General features: G+C 42.2%; 1 protein-coding gene and 1 long non-coding RNA gene across 2 annotated transcripts in view; one reads left to right on the forward strand and one right to left on the reverse strand.

Annotated features, from left to right (window-relative positions):
• Window positions 1-3,428: 3,428 nt before the first annotated feature.
• LOC306658672 overlaps window positions 3,429-12,891 on the forward strand; it is a 36,532-nt gene continuing 27,069 nt past the window's right edge. The window contains exon 1 of the long non-coding RNA XR_013763123.1: window positions 3,429-3,563. This is a non-coding gene — a long non-coding RNA (uncharacterized lncRNA). The remainder of the gene's footprint in view (window positions 3,564-12,891) is intronic.
• Window positions 3,784-12,891, reverse strand: part of LOC306658671 (ATP-binding cassette sub-family C member 2-like) — a 95,160-nt gene continuing 86,052 nt past the window's right edge. The window contains 7 exon segments of the mRNA XM_079135845.1: window positions 3,784-4,040; window positions 4,693-4,887; window positions 7,462-7,628; window positions 9,156-9,314; window positions 10,166-10,309; window positions 10,714-10,815; window positions 12,387-12,513. Of these exon segments, the coding sequence (XP_078991971.1) occupies window positions 3,911-4,040; window positions 4,693-4,887; window positions 7,462-7,628; window positions 9,156-9,314; window positions 10,166-10,309; window positions 10,714-10,815; window positions 12,387-12,513 (1,024 nt within the window). The 3' untranslated portion in view covers window positions 3,784-3,910.

Here is a 12,891-nt window from a genome sequence, read left to right on the forward strand (position 1 = left end):
AGGGATACAATGATGTGGGTTCTTCTGTGAATGTTGGAAAAACTGAAAACCAAGCCCGGCACGGTGGCACACACCTGTAATCCCAGCGGCTCTGGAGGCTGAGGCAGGAGGATCATGAGTTCAAAGTCAGCCCCAGCAAACATGAGGTGCTAAGCAACTCAGTGAAACCCTGTCTCTAAATAAAACATAAACTAGGGCTGAGGATGTGGCTCAGTGGTTGAGAGCCCCTGAGTTCAATCCCCAATAACCCCCCAGAACCAAAAAAAAAAAAAAAAAAAAAAAAGCCAACCTCAGCAACTCAGCAAGGGCCTAAGTAACTCAGCGAGACCCAGTCTCAAAATATTAAAAAGGGCTGGGAATGAGGCTCAGTGGTTAAGTGCCCTTGGGTTTGGTCCCATGTTGTGGCTTGTATGAACGGCTGTGACAGAAACATAGCTGGAAGGATGCTGATGAAAACAGAGCAGGCAAGGAAGAAACAAGCCCCTGCCTCAAGCAACCTTGCATCCAGTCTCTCTCCAGCACCTCCTGTCTTTGGAACCTAATAGGAATAGGTGACAAAGCAGAAATGGGATTTGCAAGTGTTAGTCCCAGCATCATAAAGCAGATACTGGAAGGCTAGGTTTGAAGGTGAGAGGCAACAACTTAATAAGAAACACAGGCCTAAAAACACCACCATTCCAGGTATCCAGAAGAATCTGGAAGGATGTGGAAAGAGGTCAAAAGATCAGTGAAGATATGGCAGCATGTTGGAGGGATGTGTGGTTCTAGGTAGTTATCTAAAATTGTGCCTGAAATTGATTAAGTGAAATAAAACTTGTAAGAGGAATATTAACTTAAGGCCACAATGGAATGGGATGTTTATTTAAATAAAAATGTATTTTATTTATATTAAATGGCTCTTTAAAAAGTTTTGAACAGTGCCAGAAATCTAGTAAGTGCTGAATAGTGATGTTGTTCATCTTTGAAGTTCTCTGGTGATAAAGATACAAAGATCAGCCTGGGCCATTTTGTTTGGGCCCACACTACGAAGGTCTCGGGCTGTCCTCTTCGAGGTCCTCTTCGAGGTCCTCTTTCATTCTCGGTACTTCATCACTGGTGCCTTCTGTTTCTTTTGTGGTTAGCTCTCAGCTCTCAGCTCTCAGCTCTGCCCTGTTTTTCAACAGTCCTGTTGTTTCTCTCCAGTTGTTCTGTATCTAGAAACATCTTTGAAGAAGCAAATTGGAAAGTCTATGTGTGTAGAAGAAGAAAGCCCTGGAGGAAATCAAAGAAACACTATTTTTTGAAATTCTAATGAGCAGAGAGAATAGATGGTGAAAACAATCTATTAGTTACCTGATAGTGAAAAAGAAATAAGAGAAAGAAAGACAAGGGAGATGATGATGATGATGATAATGATATTGTTGGATTAAAGGAGCAACAGACTGGAAAAAAAAAAACAGGAAAAGAGGAACCAAGCTCTCTAGCTGAGATAAAGGACACATCCCAGCTCTGACAGTTATAGAGGTACAATACTGTATTGTATTAATGCTAAAATGCCCACAAATAGGATGCATCTTATAAACAAGGAATACCTGTGTTTAACTGGCAGTATTCTTTCTTAGTGGTACATAAAATAATGGGTAGTTTACAATTGATGGACTCTTAGATTAATATATACTAATCTGAAGAGCTACCTTTCATGCAGGTAAGCAGGTATTTAAAAAACTGCCTTTGAAAAATAGTTAACAACTGTGGAATATTTTTAATATACTAGATCTTCTTTGCAGAATCAGGGAGGGGATTCTCCTTGAATAATCTCCTCAGTGAAGATTTTGATGTTTTTACATTGATCACTATCCATACGGATTCAAAATCTAATTTACAGGGCTATGTGTATGAGGATAAATTTATCATCCCTTTAGAGGGGAAAAGGAGAGTTATTACTTTACATATATATAAAATATATAAATATATTTATATATATAACAACAGATGCAGTCTTTAACCATCTGGGTAAAGCAGATATGTGGTTACTCTAGCTATATATCCTTTTTTAGGAAGTTTAATACTCTGAGCACCTCACCAAGGAACAGTGAAATGCTGGATAAATCAAAATCTTTGTAATTACATCACTAAAATGGAAGCAAGGAATACAACAAATCTCAAAAAAAAAAAAAAAAAAAAAAAAAAAAGAAAGAAAAGAAAAAAAGACACAAAACGCCCTGGAAGGAAAGGGTGGGCAAAGCCTAGCTGTCTTCCCAAACCCTCATTTTGCTGGTAATACAGAATGCCAAAGTAAGGGAGAAAACCAGTGCCAAGAAGGAGACCAGAACAGGCCCCCTCTGATAAACCTGAGTCTTGAAAGGGCTACACCTGCAACCTACAGGTAAATAAGGAGCAATTCCCACCACGCAGAATGCAGAGGAGTCCACAACCACCTGCACCTATCTCCAAAGTGTCACTGTGTCCCTGGAGGACTCTTGCTTGAGATTTGCAAATCACAAGCTGGCTTTTGTACAGGGTTGTGGTTGAAGTTACACTAACTGCAGTTTCAAACCTATTAATTGGAAAATTTAGTCCAAAGAGGTTCTGGGTGATGCTCCAGATGGTTGACAGAAGATTTTACAATTCCTCTTAGGAAGAACTCAGGTTCAACTCGGGCCTCAGAGAATGTCCCCAGATCAAGTTCTAAGTGGAGTGAGAAGCTTATAGTAAAAAATCAAAAGACATACAAGGGAATAAAATACCATGGTTAAAAACTAACAGTAAAAGCCAGGCACAGTGGTGCATGCCTGTAATCCCAGCAGCTTGGGAGGCTGCGGGAGGAAGATTGCAAATTCAAAGCCAGTTTCAGCAACTTAGTGACATCCTCTCAAAATAAAAAATAAAAAGGGCTGGAGATGTGGCTCAGTGATTAAGCACCCCTTGGTTCAACAAAACAAAACAAAACAAAACCCTAATAGAAACACTAGATGACAAATAATACAGATATTGGAATTATTAGGCACAGCATTTAAAAAAAACTATATAGGAAGAAATTCAATGTCCCAGAAACATGTGAAAAGATCTCCAACCTCAAGAGTAACAAGGAAAATGCAAATTAAATCCTCAATGAAATATTAATTCATGCTTGTCAGATTGACAAAAAAGTTTTAAATTGACACTCCCAGCTTGGCAATACCTAGTATGTGCATGAAAACGTGTGCACAGCTTCCATTTCTGGAGTTTACCCTAGAGAAACTCTGATGCATGTGTCCCAGATGTGGACCAGAATGTTCAGAGCAGTATTATTCATAAGAGAAAGGAAATAAATGGGAAATAACTCCAAAGCTCCCTAATATTAAAATGATAAATTAATATTAAAATGAATAAATGCTGTGCTACAAAAGAACAGTGTAAATAAATGAACCTATTTGCATTGACATGAATGAATTTCAAATATAGTATTGAAAAAAGAAGTCATATGAGAATACATGAAATACAAGTCCATTTATGTAAGATAAAAATGGTAAACATTGTTTAAAGATATATGCAAAGTTGATAAAATGAAAGGTAAGGAAATAATTATCATGAAGTTCAGGCCAGTGATTGTGTCTGGGAGGGATGGGAGCAAGGAGTTATGATGGAAGCGGGGCAATGGAGGGGTCTCAGTTACCTGGTAATTCGTTTTCTTAACCAGGGTAGCGGTTACATGGGTGTTCACTTATCATTCTTTAGTATGTACTTTTTTGCTTGGGATTCTGAGACAGGAGGATCACTTGAGCCTGAGAGTTCAGGCCAGTCTGGGCAGAATAATGAGACCCATTTAACAATAACAAAAAAGTATATTTTATACACAGTTTGCATATGACATATTTCACACACACACACACACACAAAAAGTAAATAAGGAATTCTCCTTACAGTCCTTCTCTAACCCTGGAACCCACTGCTAGAATGCTGTGCTATTCACATTCTCAATACCAGCTTCCTTAGCCATGGAATAAAAGGGGCCGTGGTTTTCCAGCAGTTCTTCGGGGCTGCCGTACTCTACAATCCTCCCATCGTCTAGGACCATTATTCTGAAACAAAGAGGGAAGAAATAAAAGCCTTAGAAAGTAGCATCTCAGAATAACCAGGACTGAGTATAGCTAGGCAAGGCTCCAAAGCAGTGGAAATGAATGAACCACAGCTATGAGCATCAACATGCATGAAGTCCACATGTGATACTGAGTCACAGAGGCATATGTGCAATGAATCCCTTTATAGCAGGTCTTTTTTTTTTTTCCCCCCCAAAGTACATGTTGTTTAAGGATGATTGATTTTAAAAAGGGAGTCTTCCCCTGGGTCAAAAAAGGAAGCCTTTCCTCCCCAGCTTCTAAGACTACTGACCATCGAAGGTAAGATGCCAGAGGAAGAAGAAGCAGGCACTTGCAGTCGTTTTACAGAGCAGCATCTGAGGCCCGGGAGAGTTGGGAAGGTCTATGGTCAACATGTGCCATTCATAGGTTGGGCCTCCCCATACTCAGTCAATAATTATAATTTCCTATTTTACTTTCAAGATGGCTCCCTTGACCCAGTGAGCTTTCAGAACTTAATGTGTAATTTTGGCCAAAATTTCTTGAAATCTCTAGGCCTCAGTTTCATCAGTAAAATGATGGTGGTCAACCCTTCTGCTGTAAGGTTTTCATGGCTGACACGGTCCCCCTGACCAAGGGTTAACCCCTCACTCACTTGTTGCTGTCTATGATGGTGTGTAGCCGGTGGGCAATTGTGATGACCGTGCACTGGAAGAACTCATTCCGGATGGTCGTCTGAATGAGCTGATCTGTCTCTAGATCCACTGCAGCTGTAGCTTCATCTAGGATCAGAATCTTGGATTTCTGAAGAAGGGCCCTGCCCAGGCACACTAGCTGCCTCTGCCCCACGCTGCAGCCAATAGAAGAAACCATGAATCAGCCCCTGAGCACCAAGGAAAAACCTGAGAGGTTTTTCAGGTTTATATTCCAGATTAGACTTTTCAACACTCCCACCCCCAATTTCCTGATCCATCATGGTTGTCAGCAACAGTTTTCAAATTTTCCCAATTAGAAGTACCACAGGAACTTAATTAAAAAAAAAAAAAAAATTCATGCTTCTGGGCATCTCGCCACCCAGTCAGAATGGGGAGGGGCCTAGGTACACGTGAGTTTAATAAGCACCCCAGGCAATTTTCATGTTATACAAGTTTGGAAAACACTGGCCCCAAACAGTGCCTTGCATTTGACTACAGTGATGGCAATGACATTCCGAAACAACGGGAATGCTACCAAGTTTATTTCAGCAGTGTTTGATCTGACACCATTAATATAGGATGGTCCTGCACTGGAATGCCCCAGTGGCATTTCTTTGTGGCCTTAGCAAATCCATTCATTATTTTAATGTGTAATTCTAGTCTCAAGGCTAATTATTTGTTCAAGGCCTTCTGCCTTGATTAGAAACAAAGCAATCTAATGAACACGCTGTCTTGGTGTGAAGTGCAATGTATGTGGAATTCGAATATGCTTGTAAAATGCAAATAACTGTAATTTGCTAAAAGCCTGTAATGAAGGCTGGACCTCTTACTTACATAAAGAAGCTTTGGGAAATGATGTGAAGGAAATATTCAGGAATTTGCTAATTGTTCTTTCCTGCTGTGGCCATTAGGGAACATATTAAACAGGGGGTGGCTAGACTAAAGTTCTGTAATTTTCTGTTAGAAAATTTCTGCAGGAGATGAGAAGTCGCTCAAGATGAACTTCCAGTATTTGTCTGTAATGGAAGATCAGAGACACTACAAAACTATTTACTGAGCTTGTACCAAACTCCTGCCCAATTCAATTGGACTTTATAGTAACTGGGTTGAGGTACCACTTGGCTTTCAGCTGCTCTCTCTACACCGATATATCCAGGATTCATCAGAAATATTTGTTTTAATCCCCCAAACAGGACCGAAATCAAGACACTGGTAATACCACTTGAATGTCTCCTAGCATGAACAAGAAAAGAGTGGTGTGATTTTTATTTTTATAAGCCAGAAGTGTTGCTATCACATCCTGCCTTAGTGTCCTGCGTGTCCCTTCTGCAATGCTGATAGCAGTGGCATTTATTCTATAGGTATGTCTCCTCCATCATGTTGTACATGCTAGGAAGTCAGGGGTTGTGTGTGTGTCATTTGCCTCTGTATCTCCAGTGCCTTGCACATAGTAGGTGCTTATAACATATATGCAGACTGAATGTCTGAAGCGTCTTACATCAACCTAAAGATCTACTTGAAGTCCTGCTAGTCCTGAAGGAAAATAAAATTGATGAATTGAGGGTGCTTACTACCAAGTCTTACAAGTGTCCTCTGTATAAAAGCACCCGGGTCCCAGGTTGCACTGATCTGGGGTTCAGCCCAAGCCCAAGGAATTGGATTTGTTAAACTTCCTGGGTGATTCTCAAAGCCCAGTTGAGAGCCAATGTTCTAGGCAGGGCTTTACAAGTCGCAACATGCACACAAAATACCTGGGAATCTTGTTAATGTGCAGATTTGGATTAGTAGGTCCAGTAGGTCTACAATTGTAACAAGCTCCCAATGAATCCAGAGTGGCCAGCCCATTACTTGTGCTATTGAGCCCTCCCTTCCTTCCTGAGCTTCAACTACTAATGGCCTATTCCCTGCCTTCCACTACCAAGGCACCTGGGGCAAGAACTGTCCCAGAAGCATCAGGCTAGACTTCTGTGTGTGAAGGGGAAAACCAGATTATTACAGAGAAAATGCCAGGTTCACTTATGAATGGACAGGTAAGCATATAGTGCTTGCCAGAAGTAAAGTGGCAACATGTATAAAAATACTCAGAAATGATAAAAAGAACTGGGAAGCACAGAGTCTTTGTGTTGACTGAAAGCATTTCAATAGTGCATAAAGACTTCACAGACACTACACCCCCATCATCCCTCTAGAACATGCCCTTTACAGCAGTTCTCGACCTGGGATGCCCTTAGCAGCCTGTGAGGATACTTTAATTCTCCCCATGTCCAATCTATACTTCACACTAATTAAACCAGACTCTAGGGTGGGATCAGGTATCAGGACCATTTTAATTCTGCTTGCTGTGCACAGCTAAGTTTAAAAATCTCTGCTTTCTGTGCTTCTCCACAATAGTGGCCTCTGTACAATGTCACATGAGGGGACTTTTTGTTTTGTTTTGTTTTACGGGGCTAGGGATTGAACCCAGGGCCTTGTGCTTGGGAGGCAAGCACTCTGCCAACTAAGCTATATCCCCAGTCTGAGGGGACATTTTAAAACCCAGGTTTTCACAGGTTTTGAAGTGCTTTCACATCTACTTTATGTGATCTTCAGAACAGGTTCATCTTATGTGTCAGAAATGAGACCTGTACAGTGAAATCTCTACAATGTCAGACATCACCTAACACAGGGAACAAGAGGAGGGTCCCCTCCCATCTCACTGCCTGTGTGGGAGGTAGGTTATGAGATATTACCTCAGGTTGTCACCACCTTCTGTCACTTCATGAGACAACCCAAGTGGCAGGCCAGCCACAAAGGATTTGAGGTGAGCCAACTCCAGGGCCTTCCAAATCTCCTCATCTGAGTATTTGTTAAAAGGGTCCAGATTCATCCTCAGGCTTCCAGAGAACAGGACAGGGTCCTGCAAGTCAAGGGGTGAAAGAACAGTTAAGGTTAATATCAGAAAAGGACCCAGGTGTTCTTTGTGACTGGGAGAAAGCACATCCACCTGACCTGAAAAGGGCTCCTTAGGCAGAAAGCTGGCTCATGGTTCAATTTGTTTGTTTGTTTGTTTTTGGTACCAGGATTAAATCAGGGGCACTTAACCACTGAGCCACATCCCCAGTCCCTCCTCCCGCTTTTTTGGTATTTTATTTAGACACAGGGTCCCCCTGAGTTGCTTGCTAAATTGCCGAGGCTGGCCTTGAACTCACAATCCTCCTGCTTGGCCTCTGGAGCTGCAGGGATTATAGGTGTGCACCACTGTGCTCAGGCATCTGAATAGCTCAGGTTACAAGAATATGCCACCACGCCTAGAATGTTCAAGCTTCTACAAGTTCTCCGAAGGCCTGGAACAGGTTGCCAACCAGGCAGCTAAGCACAGTATGAAGAAAGATCCCTGGTGTCTTGCTATTTGTTTCTTTCTGAGATACAATGATGGATTTCCAAACTTGTTATAGCACCTCTTAAGACGAGAGAAATAACCCTCTCCCAAATGAAAACTTGTGATTTAGAGGTAGAGGGATTAGGAGAGGGTACAGGAATGGATAGTTAAAACCTCTGAGAATTTATTATGGGGCCAGGTACAGTGGCCAGACATCACCTAACACAGGGAACAAGAGGAGGGTCCCCTCCCCTCTCCTGTAGTCCTAACAACTCAAGAGGCCAGGGCAGGAGGATCGTGAGTTCAAAGCCAGCCTCAGCAAAAGTAAGGTGCTTAGCAACTTAGTGAGACCCTGTCTCTAAATAAAATAAAAACTAGGGCTGGAGATGTGGCTCAGTGGTCAAGTGCCCCTGAGTTCAATCCCTGATACGGGGGGGTGGGGGTGGAGGGGTTTATTATGCTTTGAGAGTGCCAGAGAATAGACTGTATCAAACTAAGCAAACCCCAGACAAATCAAATTTGCCCCCTGAGAAATGTGGCTAGAGTGAGCAGAGGAGGAAGGTTCTCAGGAGGAACCACATACCACCCCAGAGAGGAGAGGCCTCCATGGAGATCCTTATTTGGTAGGTTCATAGAACAAGCCAATGGGAATCTTTCTTGCTGACACACTAAGTGTTTTGCTTCTTGTTGGCAAAAACTGCAGCAAATTCCCTCCTCTGTTCTTTAACCATATCAAATGAGGAGTATAAAACTTAATAGCTTCAAGCTTCAGTGGCAAAACTGCTAATGCTGATTGCCAAGGTCTTGCAAACCTTGATGGGCTATAGAAATGCTAAATAATCATCTGTTCTCTTTTGACTTCTGTTGTGTTGCTGCCACCTACTGGTCAGATACTAGCAGTTACAAATGCATATTACACAAAAATAGAAGATTTTAAGTTCTGGAAACTAGCTTGGGTATTCTGAGTAGAGTGTAGGAATGATACTGCTAACTGAACAGATATCAACATGCTTCCTGAGAACAAGATGCCCCACTGTGTGTGCCAAAGTAAGTTCTAGAGCTCACCTGGGGAATGATGGTCAGTTTTCCTCTAAGGTCGTGGAGCCCAATGGAAGCGATATCTATTCCATCAATGGTTATCTGGCCACCTGCAGACTCTAGGATTCTAAAGAGGCAGTTTGTGAGGGATGACTTCCCAGCTCCTGTCCTGCCCACTACACCAACCTGTGAAAATAGTTCCTTTGCATGTTAGTTCAACATATAATTCATAGAGAAAAAATTAGTTAGCTTGAACTAAAAAATTATTTAGCTTCAATCACAGGTGATAAGAAGCAGTGGTTGGCTACTTTATCTCTTGATATATTAAATTATTATTTTTTTGTTTTGCTGGGAGAAAATGTGCCCAGATGTCAGAAAAAGACAGCCTTCCCATCCTACCTCATAAATCACTGCTTGCTGAGAACTACAGTGACAATTGGAAATGGACACACCTTTCAGCAGCTGTTGTTGTTATAATTATTATTGGAAATTAGAGCTTCTTTATTTAAAAAAAAAAAAAAAAAAAAAAAGCTTTGCTTAGAAGCGGGGAGAAGGTAAGGATGGTCCTGCCAATCAGCTGAGAACCAGACTCTGATTTGGAACTCAGCATTCTTAATCAGATTTTTTTGCTCCTACATTAGACCCAAGTCCTTGGAGAACAAGAGCACCAAAGGAGGATGTCCAACTTTGCAGACCAGGAGGAGAAGTAGGCCATTCTCTAGAGACAGCCCTCCACACTAATGTTCCCCAAAATTCCTTCCTCAAACCTGATGCTCCCTTGTGTCCTTCCTGATGTTCTTGCTACCAGCTGTGACTTTACAGGAAGTGAGTCCTGGTCAGCCGGAGGGATGAGGAGGTCTCTTGCTGATAGAGATCATGCTCTCTGATGGTGGTGCCATATCCAAATGTGTCTCCAGGACCGGGAACCTCTCCCTCCAACCAAATGAGGAAGGGCTGGATTCCAGCTGTTCGCCATTCTGCGTCCCACTGTCCTCTGATCACAAGGCCTCACATCCAGCCTTCCTCACTCCACTTACCTTCTCGGTGCTCTTGATGTCACAAGTGATCCCTTTCAGTACCAGATCCAGCTCCGGTCGGTATCGTACTTGGTAGTTGCTAAACTGGATCTCACCTCTGCTGGGCCAATCTGCTGGAGGCCTCTTATCAGTCACCCAGGGTGCCTGGCAAGGGGACAGGATGAGAAGTGTTTTATACAGAGGCAGCTCAGCTGAACAGTCCTCGTGGTACTCAAGTCACAAAACAGGAGACGGGTAGCAGTGTCCCAGCTACCTGGCTGAATGTGTTCTCCCAGAAGGTTTCTACCATATTTAATGAAAGAAACCCTATCACAGAGGGTTGATCTCTGGATCTCCAGAAAGCAGCCACCATTTAACTTGGTGCCTTACAAGACCCGACTTCCCCCAAACCACTTCCTATTCTAAGTTTGAAGTAATTAGGTCAAGTTGAGCCAAGGAAACTTTTTAAAAAACATTATGAACCCATGTGAGACATGGAGAAATATGGAGATGCACTCTCAAAGGAGTTGCGTGGGCCTGGTCTCCAGGTTCCTCTAATTCCACCTTACCTCACTTTCCACATTGATGTACTCATTTATTCGCTCTACAGCCACAATGTTGGTCTCTATTTCCGATGTCATCCTCACTAGCCAGTTCAGGGTTTGTGTGATCTACAGAAAAACCAAAAGACTAAAAATCATCCTGATTCAGAAGCCAACTCCATCAGTCAACCCAGGGCTTACTTTGTGCTCAGCACTGGGGTGGGCTCTACGAGGGAGTGAGGAAAAGTCAGTCCTGGTGTCCTGGAGAGCGGGGGTAAAATCAGCGGGTCGAATGGCTGGAGAACAACTAAGCTTTCCACTGTGGGGCTCCCATGAAGGGCAGTGTGAGCTCTGAATGGTTGGGGGCTAATGCTGGGATCGAAGTGGGATCAGAGCTCAGGTCTTCTGCCTGTCGGCCTCCTGCTCTTTACGGAAGGAAGGGGTTGCAGGTGGAGTTCTACAAATGGAGAAGAGCATGAGAAAAACTGCCTGCTCCCTCTGTTCTTCTTCACCCTTGACCAGAAGGTGGGACATCCACATGGATTCTCTAGAGGCCAGGGGTTACTCAGATGTGAGCTTCTTTCAGAGAAAAAATTGGGAGTTTGCACATATGCACAGGGAGTTTTTGTGAAGCGAATGATGATTTGAGAAAGGGAACCACAGAGGATAGGATCATGAGGACAAGGCGTGACAATTTCATATAGGTTGAACTACTATTGCTGCTCTTTTTTTTTTCCCAGCTCGGTTCAATCTAATAGTTTCCTGACTCTTTGCCTTGTTTGTCTTGGGGAACAAAGGGGTAAAGTCACAAGCAACCATCTCAGGTGGATAACAGAGTCTCTTTGGATGCCCTGGCAAGATCACTGTGGGCCTTATTAACTTCTAACAAAGATAGCACTATATAAAACACACTTACTGCTATGCCAGCCTCTAAATGTTAATTCAAAGGGATACCATGAAAGATGATCAAATGATTCATTTATTGAACAGTTACTGTGGGGCCAGCTACTGTTTTAGATGCTAGGAAACAATGTCTGATATTTACCCCCAGTCATGTGGGATACATATTTGGTTTATTAGACCCTCTTTATTGCTATTAGAAGAATATAATAGAATATGTAAGTATATTAAATTTATAGAATATGCAAGTTTATTTTTATATCACAGAATTATTTGTCCAAAGGACTTTCTGATTATTGCTATATTTGAGAGAAGAAATTTAATTATCTGTTTTGAACTGAATCAACTAAAGAGGCAAAAAGACAGGAGAATATTAAATGAAACATACGAATTTGACTTCTTAAGCCCTAAGGGCAACAACATTTATGTCCTTTTTTTTTTTTCTTGTGATGCTGGGGTTTGAAACAAGGAATGCTCTACCACTAAGCTACAGTCCCATATTTTGAGATATGGTCTCACTAAGTTGCTGAGGATGGCCTTAACCTTGTGATACTCCTTCCTCAGCCTCCCAAGTAACTGAGGTTACAGGTGTGTGCCACCACAACCAGCTTAATTTTTTCCTTTTCTCTAGATGACACAGTGTCTTCTTGGATAGGGTAGGGAGCATATCAATGGGTAAGAAAGAGATGGAGCCAGGTCTTGAGCCTCAGTTTCTCCTAGTTTCAACTGTACAATATGCTCCAGATTTAGTTTAGGAATAAGTGCATGAATACAGCCAAATACCCAGCCTTCAAACTCACATTGAGGGCATTGGACAGAACAAAGCCCACAGTGTCCCCGCTCAGGGTGTCTTTATAAATAACCAGCAGCAAGGCTGAAGAGAAGATAATCAGGTTCCCAGTCAGCTCCAGGCGAATTGCAAGCCACCTGCAGGGCAACAGAACCATAGAGTCGTCACTGATCTCTACTTCCTTATCTGAACCAGGAACCCTGGGATTCACAGAACATTCTCAGAGGAATTTGATAGGGCTGTGCTCTGAGAAAGTGCCACAATTTGATCTAGGAATATTTGAATATATTCCTGAAAGTCCCTTAAATCATTTTTTAAAAGATAATAAATGGCATTTTAAAGGTCTGAGAAGAGTTTACCATGGGATCCTATAGTACAATGTCTCCCAATGTTGCCAAATAATAAGAAAGGCAATTGTTAAAAATATAACATTGTAGATTCATGTGAAAAATTCCTGGGCCCTTTCCTAGGAGATTTTGATTTGGGAGCCTATGATGTGGTTTAAGAATCTGCAT

Source organism: Sciurus vulgaris, assembly GCF_902686455.1.
Source record: "Sciurus vulgaris genome assembly, chromosome: 4".
In the NCBI taxonomy this organism is placed as follows: Eukaryota; Metazoa; Chordata; class Mammalia; order Rodentia; family Sciuridae; genus Sciurus; species Sciurus vulgaris.